Below are 11,702 nucleotides of genomic sequence, written 5' to 3'. Positions count from 1 at the left end.
TGCCTAATGCTATCTAGGCCCTTGGGCTCTGCAATATAAATGTCCTGGAATAGTTTGACCAAAAATGATGAATAGGAGGATTTATTTATTAATTCATTCAGTAAGTATTAATTTAGCATCTGCCAGGTCCTGAGGAAAGCAATTATGTTGAACTGTATGAAATTGCTGATATTTGGCTGTTTTTTTATTTATATAAGTGACAATTTCATATGATTAAACCTAAGAAAATTATAGAAAGTTCTTACGGAAAGAAAACAAGAAAACGTTGAGAATCATAAGAAAAAAAAAATTTTAAGTAATGACTTAGAAGAAATAAGAGGGAAGGAAAAGAGACAGAAACATAAAATTGTGAAATAGGAAAAAGGGAACATACAAACAAAAATAGAAGAAAATAAGAAAAGCATATAACGATAAAAACTGGTACCATCTTAAGAATTAATTTAATTTATTCAGTATTTATTGTGTCTATCTAAACAATCTCATAGTAGATTCAATACATCCCTCAAAATAAAGAAAAGACATTGTTCTCTTTAAAGATGAAAAACAGGGCTAGGCATGGTGGCTCATGTCTGTAATTCTAGCACTTTGGGAGGCCAAGTTGGGAGGATCACTTGAAGCCAGGTGTTTGACGCCAGCCTGTCCAACATGGTGAAACCTTGTCTCTAAAAAAGAAAAAAAGAAAAAGAAAAAAGGATGAAAGACAGATCAATATTCCCAATATTTTAAGATTCTAAATCTTAAAATATTGAAGATAGGGTGGGCATAGTGGCTCATGCCTGTAATCCCAGCACTTTGGGAGGCCAAGGCGGGTGGATCACCTGAGATCAGGAATTCGAGACCAGCCTGACCAACATGGCAAAAACCCATCTCTACTGAAAATACAAAAATTAGCCAGGCATGGTGGTGGGCATCTGTAATCCCAGCTACCTGGGGGGCTAAGGCAGGAGAATCGCTTGAACCCAGGAGGTGGAGGTAGCAGTGAGCCAAGATCATGCCATTACATTCCAGCCTTGACAACAGAGCGAGACTCTGTCTCAAAAATAAATAAATAAATAAATTCTGAAGATAAAGAGAAAATTTTTAAAAATTTGAGGCAGTGGCAGAGCTAAAACAGGGAAATAATAGTAGATATACTACAAGAAAGATGTATAAATTCAATACAAACCCAAGAAAAACATAGCAAAATTGGAAAGAAAGTAGAAGTTCTAATAACAGAAAAATTCTGCAATAATGTCACCTGATAACACAGAAATCAAATCAAATTATCAGAGTACAGAGGCCAATTACGGTAAATCTAAAAAAAAAAAAAAAAAAAACCAAAACCTTTTTCAAACAGAATCTTGCTCTATCGCCCAAGCTGGAGTGCAGTGGTGCAATCATAACTCAGTGCAACCCTGATCTCCTGGGCCCAAGTGATCCTCCCACCTCAGCCTCCCTGAAAATGTTTTTTCCTTTTTTTTTTTAGAGTAGCAGTGCATTTATTTTATAATTATTTTACAAGTGTTAGTAATTACAATAATAAACAGAAGGTATTGTAAACCATTTTATAACATTTTATGTGTATATTTATTTAAATCTCAAGCAAAGGTTCATCACACAATTTAACAAAATTCTTCTAAATTACACCCACCCCAAATTACAGCAACTTAGAAACTCAAAGGAAAAAGTAAACAAATGAGTAAACAAAATTTGAATATAAATCATACCATGCCCAGGAATATATAGAAGTTTTCAACTTACAAACATTTTAGTCCAAATTGTTGCCTTTGCAATGAGGCAATCCCATTGGAAAACAGTTTACTTTTTTATTCTAACATTTAAATTTATAAACTAATGCCTGAATATTTATTATCTGCCCAGGACAATTATAATTATGGATGTTGCAAACCATTTAACATATTTTCTTTATTATTATTATTATTATTATTATTATTATTATTATTATACTTTAAGTTCTAGGGTACATGTGCACAACATGCAGGTTTTTTACATATGTATACATCTGCCATGTTGGTGTGCTGCACCCATTAATTCGTCATTTACATTAGGTATATCTCCTAATGCTATCCCTCCCCCCTCTCCCCACCCCACGTCAGGCCCCAGTGTGTGATGAATGTCTTCTTTTGAGAAGTGTCTGTTCATATCCTTTGCCCACTTTTTGATGGGGTTGTTTGACTTTTTCTTGTAAATTTGTTTAAGTTCTTTGTAGATTCTGGATATTAGCCCTTTGTCAGATGGGTAGATTGTAAAACTTTTCTCCCATTCTGTAGGTTGCCTGTTCACTCTGATGGTAGTTTATTTTACTGTGCAGAAGCTCTTCAGTTTAATTAGATCCCATTTGTCAGTTTTGGCTTTTGTTGCCATTGTTTTGGTGATTTAGACATGAAGTCCTTGCCCATGCCTATGTCCTGAATGGTATTGCCTAGGTTTTCTTCTAGGGTTTTTGTGGTTTTAGGTCTAACATTTAGGTCTTTAATCCATCTTGAATTAATTTTTGTATAAGGTGTAAGGAAGGGATCCAGTTTCAGCTTTCTACATATGGCTAGCCAGTTTTCCCAGCACCATTTATTAAATAGGAATCCTTTCCCCATTTCTTGTTTTTGTCAGGTTTGTCAAAGATCAGATGGTTGTAGATGTGTGGTATTATTTCTGAGGGCTCTGTTCTGTTGCATTGGTCTTTATCTCTGTTTTGGTACCAGTACCATGCTGTAGCCTTGTAGTATAGTTTGAAGTCAGGTAGCGTGATGCCTCCAGCTTTGTTCTTTTTGCTTAGGATTGTTTTGCCAATGAGGGCTCTTTTTTGGTTCCACATGAACTTTAAAGTAGTTTTTCCAGTTCTGTGAAGAAAGTCATTAGTAGCTTGATGGGGATGGCACTGAATCTATAAATTACCTTGGGCAGTAAGACCATTTTCATGAGATTGATTCTTTCTATCCATGAGCATGGAATGTTCTTCCATTTGTTTGTGTCCTCTTTTATTTTGTTGAGCAGTGGTTTGTAGTTCTCCTTGAAGAGGTCCTTCACATCCCTTGTAAGTTAGATTCCTAGGTATTTTATTCTCTTTGAAGCAATTGTGAATGGGAGTTCACTCATGATTTGGCTCTCTGTTTGTCTGGTATTGGTGTATAGGAATACCTGTGATTTTTGCACATTGATTTTGTATCCTGAAACTCTGCTGAAGTTGCTTATCAGCTTAAGGAGATTTTGGGCTGAGATGATGGGTTTTTCTAAATATGCAATCATGTCATCTGCAAACAGGGACAATTTGACTTCCTCTTTTCCTAATTGAATACCCTATATTTCTTTCTCCTGCCTGATTGCCCTGGCCAGAACTTCCAACACTATGTTGAATAGGAGTGGTGAGAGAGGGCATCCCTGTCTTGTGCCAGTTTTCAAAGGGAATGCTTCCAGTTTTTGCCCATTCAGTATGATATTGGCTGTGGGTTTGTCATAAATAGCTCTTATTATTTTGAGATACGTCCCATTAATACCTAATTTATTGAGTTTTTAGCATGAAGGGCTGTTGAATTTTGTCGAAGGCATTTTCTGCATCTATTGAGATAATCATGTGGTTTTTGTCTTTGGTTCTGTTTATATGATGGCTTACGTTTATTGATTTGCATATGTTGAACCAGCCTTGCATCCCAGGGATGAAGCCCACTTGATCATGGTGGATAAGTTTTTTGATGTGCTGCTGGATTCAGTTTGCCAGTATTTTATTGAGGATTTTTGCATCGATGTTTATCAGGGATATTGGTCTAAAATTCTCTTTTTTTGTTGTGTCTCTGCCAGGCTTTGGTATCAGAATGATGTTGGCCTCATAACATGAGTTAGGGAGGATTCCCTCTTTTTCTATTGATTGGAATAGTTTCAGAAGGAATGGTACCAGCTCCTCTTTGTACCTCTGGTAGAATTCGGCTGTGAATCCGTCTGGTCCTGGACTTTTTTTGGTTGGTAGGCCATAAATTATTGCCTCAATTTCAGAACCTGTAATTGGTCTATTCAGGGATTCAGCTTCTTCCTGGTTTAGTCTTGGGAGGGTGTACGTGTCCAATAATTTATCCATTTCTTCTAGATTTTCTAGTTTATTTGCATAGAGGTGTTTATAGTATTCTCTGATGGTAGTTTGTATTTCTGTGGGATCAGTGGTGATATCCCCTTTATCGTTTTTTATTGTGTCTATTTGGTTCTTCTCTCTTTTCTTCTTTATTAGTCTTGCTAGTGGTCTATCAACTTTGTTGATCTTTTTTAAAAAAAAAAAAAACCAGCTCCTGGATTTGTTGATTTTTTGAAAGATGTTTTATATCTCTATCTCCTTCAGTTCTGCTGTGATCTTAGTTATTTCTTGTCTTCTGCTAGCTTTTGAATGTGTTTGCTCTTGCTTCTCTAGTTCTTTTAATTGTGATGTTAGGGTGTCAATTTTAGATCTTTCCTGCTTTCTCTTGTGGGCATTTAGTGCTATAAATTTCCATCTATACACTACTTTAAATGTGTCCCAGAGATTCCGGTACGTTGTATCTTTGTTCTTATTGGTTTTAAAGAACATCTTTATTTCTGCCTTCATTTCGTTATGTACCCAGTAGTCATTCAGGAGCAGGTTGTTCAGTTTCCATGTAGTTGAGCAGTTTTGAGTGAGTTTCTTAATCCTGAGTTCTAGTTTGATTGCACTGTGGTCTGAGAGACAGTTTGTTATAATTTCTGTTCTTTTACATTTGCTGAGGAGTGCTTTACTTCCAACTATGTGGTCAATTTTGAAATAAGTGTGATGCAATGCTGAGAAAAATGTATATTCTGTTGATTTGGGGTGGAGAATTCTGTAGACGTCTATTAGGTCCACCTGGTGCAGAGTTGAGTTCAATTCCTTGTTAACTTTCTGACTCGTTGATCTGTCTAATGTTGACAGTGGGGTGTTAAAGTCTCCCAGTATTATTGTGTGGGAGTCTAAGTCTCTTTGTAGGTCTCTAAGGACCTGCTTTATGAATCTGGGTGCTCCTGTATTGGGTGCATATATATTTAGGATAGTTAGCTCTTCTTGTTGAATATGAAAATTTTGTTTGTTTGTTTTTGTTTTGCTTTGTTTTGTTTTGAGACAGTCCCGCTCTGTTGCCCAGACTAGAGTGCAGTGGCGCAATCTCGGCTCACTGCAACCTCCACCTCCCAGGTTCACGTGATTCTCCTGCCTCAGCCTCCAGAGTAGCTGGGATTACAGGCATGCATTACCATGCCCAGCTAATTTTTGTATTTTTAGTGGAGATGGGGTTTCACCATTTTGACCAGTCTGGTCTTGAACTCCTGACCTCAAGTGATCCGCCTGCTTCAGATTCCTAAAGTGTTAGGATTACAGGCGTGAACCACCGCACCTGGCCCCTAAAAATGTTTTCATATCTCTTTTGCCACATAGAGATTTCCCATCAACTTCCCATTTTATATAATTGTGAGTGAGCAATTTATGAAATATATAATTTGTGTTTAAGATAAATTCTAAAATTTTTATTTTTATGTGACTGATTTCCTTTTATATAATATACAAATTATATAAAAAGCAAGTAATTCAAGACTATCTAGAGTGAGAAAGAATAATTAGAACATTACGTAAATAGAATTTTAGAACAGGAAGGAATCTTAGAGTTCATGCAGACCAAACTCACAATGTCTCAGAAGAGGCAGAGAGAATTCAGAGAAGTGACTTGTTCAAAGTCATCTAGCTAGAGAGAAGCAGACTTAGGATTAGAACTTATTTATTGTTTCATTCACTTAACAATCAGGAAGTCCTGCTACATGCCAGCCAAGTGAGGTACTAAGCAGCAAAAATACAAACATGGGTAAATTTTGCTCCTTGGCTCTCAAGGGACTGTCAGGATTGAAATGTCGACAGTGGGTAAGGAACATCCATAAACTTTACTAAAGCCATCAGTAAGCATCAGTAAAAGAAACCATGCTTTAAAATCCACATTTTATACTTCAAAAGTCAGTTAAGCCTGGTGCCGTGGCTCATGCCTGTAATCCCAGCACTTTGGGAGGTCAAGGCAGGAAGATCACTTGAACCCAGGAATTCCAGACCAGCCTGAGCAACATGGCAAAACCCCTGTCTCTACAAACAATACAAAAATTAGCCAGGTATGATGGCATATGCCTGAGGTCCCAGCTACTCTGAAGGCTGAGGCAGGAGGATCATTTGAGCCCAGGAGGTTAAGGCTGCAGTGAGCCATGAAACTGCCACTGCACTCCAGCCTCGGCGATAGAGTGAGACCCTGTCTCCAAAAAAGCAAAACAAAACAAAACTCTCAGTTCACACTTCATTTGAGAGTGTTAAGCCAGGGCAGTACATAAAATAATAAAGGAGAATCCTTCACCAAAGGAGGATACACAGATCCTGGTTGGTATATTTCCTAATAGAACTTCCATGTAATGTGTGTCTTTCAGTCAGTACCAACAACATTAACACTTCATTATTGTCTTTCTCTGATGCAGATTTTTTTTTTTTTTCTGAGATGGAGTTTCGTTCTTGTTGCACAGGCTGGAGTGCAATGGTGCCACCTCAACTCACCACAACCTCCACCTTCCAGGTTCAAGCAATTCTCCTGCCTCAGTCTCCCAAGTAGCTGGGATTATAGGCATGCGCCACCACGCCCAGCTAATTTTGTATTTTTAGTAGAGATAGGGTTCTCCATGTTGGCCAGGTTGGTCTCGAACTCCCGACCTCAGGTGATCCACCTTCCTCGGCCTCCAAAAGTGCTGGGATTACAGGCGTGAGCTACCACGCTCGGCCTCTAATGCAGAATTAATCAATGATTCTTAAACACTGTCAATTGCATGGCTAGAAATGCATAATTTGTTTAAACTCCTTTTTCACATGTTGTGTTTGGAAAGTACGGTTTTGCAATTGATGCCAAATAATCTTTGCTTAGAATATCATGATTACCTGAATATGAGTTTACAAAAAAATAGGCCAAAAATTGTGTGGCACTCAGAAAGCAAGACTATGATGAGAAAATAAGGCTGATAAGTGTATAATAGGTGTAAAAATGCCAACATCAGTACAGAGTGACAGTTCTGTGGCCAGCCATGACACAAGTCCCTGTCATAGGTTCCTGGGGGCAGCTCCAGTGCACTCAAAGAGCTATGAAGATTACTATATTTTCAGCATGACACATAGGCCTTATTACTACTCACAGTGTGACATGAAATCAGATGATCCCTCACAGTGTTCTTTTATTTAATTTTTTCATTATTAACAATCGTTGTTCTTAAATGATAGAATTAAATAAAAGTTCTGTTCAAAAGTGTCCTTAAAGGGCTTTAAGCAAATGTTTAAAATAAAATTCTTAACCCCTTTACTGATTTGTTGAATCTGAAAATACCTGCATATAGATATATAATCAACCTGGAACAGTAGGAGTCTTTCATTTCTCACTTGCTGAGTATACTGAGATAAACTAAAACAGCAAACAATTGATGTTGAAATGTCAAGGCTAAAATGTCACGGAAACAGCAAGTTCAATAAAGTTGCATCTCCTGAAGAGGCTAATGATAGTCATCGATGTGTCTTTAAGGATGTGGATGTGACTTTACTTACAGAGCTTCATGGCTGCAACCTTAACATCTCCTGTCACAGTCCTTGAGTCCACCCTCATGCCCACACAGTGAAGTGAGTTTTCATTTCATTCTTGAATTCACACAGGTAAGTGGGTGGGTATGTCCTCAAATTCAGAGATGCATTATCACATTAATCCAAGTCCATTAATCTCATTGCTCTGATTTTTTTCTTATTTCCTCTGAAACTAAGTAAGTCTTTACCTGCTGCCCTTTATCGCTTGATAACAACTCAAAAAAAAAAGAAAACAAAAGGCACTGGAGTCAAGAACTAGGCTACTACTTGGCCGATGACTATTCATTTACTTCATGCTTCAGTATCCCTCTTTGTAAAATGAGAATTATAATATCTAGCCCAACTCCACAGGTAACCAGAATAAGAAAAACACTATCTGTGAGAACACTAAAAATGCTTTGGAAGAAAGGCATAAGAATATTATAACATTATTATTGTTGTTATTATTATTATTATTATTATTATTATTATTATTATTGAGATGGAGTTTCATTCTTGTTGCCCAGGCTGGAGTGCAATGGCGCGATCTTGGCTCACTGCAACCTCTGCCTCCCAGGTTCAAGCGATTCTCCTGCCTCAGCCTCCCGAGTAGCTGGAATTACAGGTGCCCACCACCATGCCCGGCTAATTTTTTTGTATTTTTAGTAGAGACGGGGTTTCACAATGTTGGCCAGGCTGGTCTCGAACTCCTGACCTCATGATCTGCCCTCCTAGGCCTCCCAAAGTTCTGGGGTTACAGTGTGAGCCACCATGCCCGACCAAGAATATTATAACTTTAAATAGCAGATGGCACAAAATAAAATGGATACAGCAAGGAAATAATAGAAGAAATCAGCTATCTTGGGCACTGTTGTTACTGGTTTTTCTCATTTCTCTCTTTGCCATCTAACCTCAAAATATCTTGCAGCTCCATAGTGACTGAAGTTTGTGTGCATGCTGCCAAATGCTGTAACATTCTCTAGGACTCAATGTTACAGGGAAACACACAGGGATGTAATTTACTACTGAGAAACAGACTTTCATTTCTCTGTCTGCCTCCCTCTCTGTCTATAAACTCTGATGTTTGATGTAAGCACAAGGCCTCATTTGTTTTGGTCCAAATATCCAGATATGTGGGTGGACTCATTCTACCAAGGAATGTCATCAAAGTTCACAACTGCTGATTCCATAGCATGAGGCATTTGACCATTGGCCTCTCCCCAAAGTAGTGGGAAATGAAGCAGTTTTCTTACCTGAAAATAAATTGCTTTCGCTCCATTAAAATGTATTCAGCATGAACGATGTAGAAAGCACTCCCCTGGGTACTATGGAGGATGCAAAAATGAGTAAGTCAGTTCTTGCACTTGATGAGAATTTTACAGGCCCACATTCTCAGACACAGGTCTCAGCCAGATTAAGTTCTCCTCCATAACAGACGCTGTGGTGTCCATCTCCCCACCAGGAGGGCTCAGTGCTCTAGCTTGACTCAGTGAATAAACAGGAAAATGGGTGTTCTAGTGAAAATGTTTCCTATTCTTGTGTTCAACCACAATAAACCATGTCTGGCCTCTTCATAGTCTGATCTCAATTGCTTGAATAAGAGGGAGGGAAGAATCCATCATAGAAACAGTTTAGACCACGAGGCAGACAAATGGAAAGTGAAGAGGGAGGGATTGGAAGAAGGAAAAGGAAACACACTGCCTAGAAGGAATCAGTGAAAACAAAATTTCTGCAGAAAACTTAAGAAGAATTCAGTTGAATATCAATAATCATAATAAAATAGGCAATATCCTTTGGGAGGAGAAAAACAGAATTTGGTAAAAATTGAATTAGTCAAAAATTTGAGGCCAGGAATGGTGGTTCATGCCTGTAAACCCAGCACTTTGGGAGGCCGAGGTGGGCGGATCACCTGAGGTCAGGAGTTTGAGAATAGCCTGGCTAACATGGTGAAACCCCCTCTCTCCTAAATGTACAAAAACTTAGCCAGGCATGGTGGTGGACACCTGTAATCCCAGCTACTCAGGAGGCTGAGGCAAGAGAATCGCTTGAACCCAGGAGGTGGAGGTTACAGTGAGCTGAGATTGTGCCATTGTACTCCAGCCTGGGTGACAGAGCAAGACTCTGTCTCAAGAAAAAAAAAAAAAAATGAAGGAGGAAAAATGTTTCCCTTGGCCCCCATCAAGTGCCAGGTCACTTTGACCAAAGCGTAAATAGTGTTTCAAAGAATTGTTAAGCATGTTCTTTGGATAAAGAAGGTTGTGACCATCACCTGGCATAGGTCCTCTGTCCACCCGCTGCATTCATTACCTGATGCAGCAGTTCTTGAAGTCTTTAATCAAGACCTTTTTACACTCTTTTACATTATCAAGGACCCCAAAGAGCTTTCACTTATGTGAATTGCATTTAATGATATTTATTATCTAACATTAAAACTGAGAAATTTTCAAAGTATTATTTGAAATCAAGACAACATAGCATACTTTTTGTTATGTTTATGCAGAGACTCAAGGAAAAGATCAAGATTTCAAGATAATTATTTGAGAAAAATGAGGTTATAGCTATCCTAGTAGATATGAACCAAGAGAACTAATCAAAGTGCAAAAGCAGTAGCCAAGAGAGTTGGTGGACACCTGTAGTTCCAGCTACTCTGGAGGATGAGACAGGAGGATCTCTTGAGCCCAGGAGTTTAAGGAGCCAGCCGGGGCAACAAAGTGAGACTCCCTACTCTGAAAAAGAAAAAAAGAAAAGAAAAAAATTAAGTTCAGAAGTACTGAGAATGAATTTTATTAATCTCTATACATCTACATAAATCTCTGTAAAATGTACATACTGATACTTTAAACATACTGCTATGGAAAATACTAGAAAATACAAGCACGCGCACTCAGGCATTCTATTAGGAGACAGAGTGATGACGTTATTACACGTCAAATAGTCCCTGGAAATTTCCACTGTACACTCTTGAGAGAATGAAAGTGAAAATGGCAAATTATGTATTGTTACTATAATGGAAATAGTTTTGCCCTTAGAGACCCCTGGAAAAGATTTTGGAGACATCCCAGACCTGGCAGACCACCATTGGAGAACCAATGTAATCAATTACTTGTAAGTCCATTCCCATTTCTTATCACGCATAAAGGGTATTTTGTCTGATGAATATCTTGTCCTCGTCCCCGGACCACCCTTTTGAGAACAGTTGACCTAAGGTAACCACAGGACTCCTGGCCCAGTGGGACCCAAAGCGAAAAGCCCTGGACTTGCCGAGGGCGCTCTGCTTAGGACTGAGAACCGAAATGCTCCCTGAATTAGGAGCATTGAGAACGCCGAGTGCAGACACAAATCGAAAAGCAGCCACCCGCGCCGCCAAGGCGGGGCCGGAACTGGCAGCAGGAGGCTGGCCCGGCTGGGGCTGGGGCAGAAGTTGGGGCGGCTGAGAGCGCAGCGTGGGCTCCGGGGAGACGCCGGCCCACTGCCCGCCCGCTCGCCGCAGGTAGGCCCGGCCCTCGGGAGGTGGGGCGCGGCCAGGTGTCCCCAGGTAGCCGCCTCCTCCCTTCCTCCGTCGGCCGCCTCCCCGCACCAAGGCAGGACCTCGCGCCGCGCTTGTTCCCCGGGCGCCCCTCTGCGGACCCCAGGCGCTTCCCGGGTTTGAGCGCTGAGGCCACCCAGACCCTGCAGAGAGCAAGGCCCGGAGCGTCGCCGAGATTTGAGGGCGCTGGAGACCGAGGGCCTGGCGGCCGAAGGAACCGCCCCAAGACGAGCCTCTGGCCCGGGGGCTGCTGGAACATGTGCAGGGGGACACAGGTGCGAGGCTTGGCGGCGGGACCTTGGCGGAGTGGGGGTTACCGGGAGGGGGCTACCTTGGCGGACTGGGTTGGATTCCAACACATAGCCGAGGGTTGCCTGCGGCGACAGGTGCCCCATGAGCCCTCGGCAGGGTCCCGGGGCGCGGCGTTTGTCCCAGGCGCTCTCGGGGGCTGCTTTCTGGGCGTGCGTTGGGTCCCGGCGACCGAAACCGCGCGCCGGCGCTCTTGTGCCTAGGTTTTGAGTACAACAGGTTGGTGATTCAGTTCGACAGAAACTCAAAGTGCTGAGCTAGGGGCCTTTTTAAAATGTG

At 40.6% G+C, this 11,702-nt stretch overlaps 1 protein-coding gene and 1 long non-coding RNA gene across 5 annotated transcripts in view; one reads left to right on the top strand and one right to left on the bottom strand.

Moving 5' to 3' along the window:
- Nucleotides 1-206: 206 nt before the first annotated feature.
- LOC140712005 (uncharacterized) lies at nucleotides 207-11,693 on the bottom strand. Its single transcript, XR_012093386.1, has 3 exons — nucleotides 11,446-11,693; nucleotides 8,842-8,913; nucleotides 207-662 (listed from the first exon to the last, which is right to left on the bottom strand). It is a non-coding gene; the product is annotated as an uncharacterized lncRNA (long non-coding RNA).
- Nucleotides 10,575-11,702, top strand: part of PRRG4 (proline rich and Gla domain 4) — a 32,646-nt gene continuing 31,518 nt past the window's right edge. The window contains exon 1 of one of the 4 annotated variants that reach the window (XM_073017484.1): nucleotides 10,575-10,693. In XM_073017484.1, the coding sequence (XP_072873585.1) occupies nucleotides 10,596-10,693 (98 nt within the window). In that variant the 5' untranslated portion in view covers nucleotides 10,575-10,595. Of the gene's footprint in view, nucleotides 10,694-10,746; nucleotides 11,390-11,702 lie in introns of those variants that run through there. The other 3 variants (XM_037999540.2, XM_037999537.2, XM_008002738.3) reach the window with 3 other exon arrangements.

This window comes from Chlorocebus sabaeus, chromosome 1 (genome assembly GCF_047675955.1).
Source record: "Chlorocebus sabaeus isolate Y175 chromosome 1, mChlSab1.0.hap1, whole genome shotgun sequence".
Lineage (NCBI taxonomy): Eukaryota > Metazoa > Chordata > Mammalia > Primates > Cercopithecidae > Chlorocebus > Chlorocebus sabaeus.
Note: the sequence above shows the minus strand (reverse complement) of the source record. Positions and strands in the feature narration are given on the sequence as shown.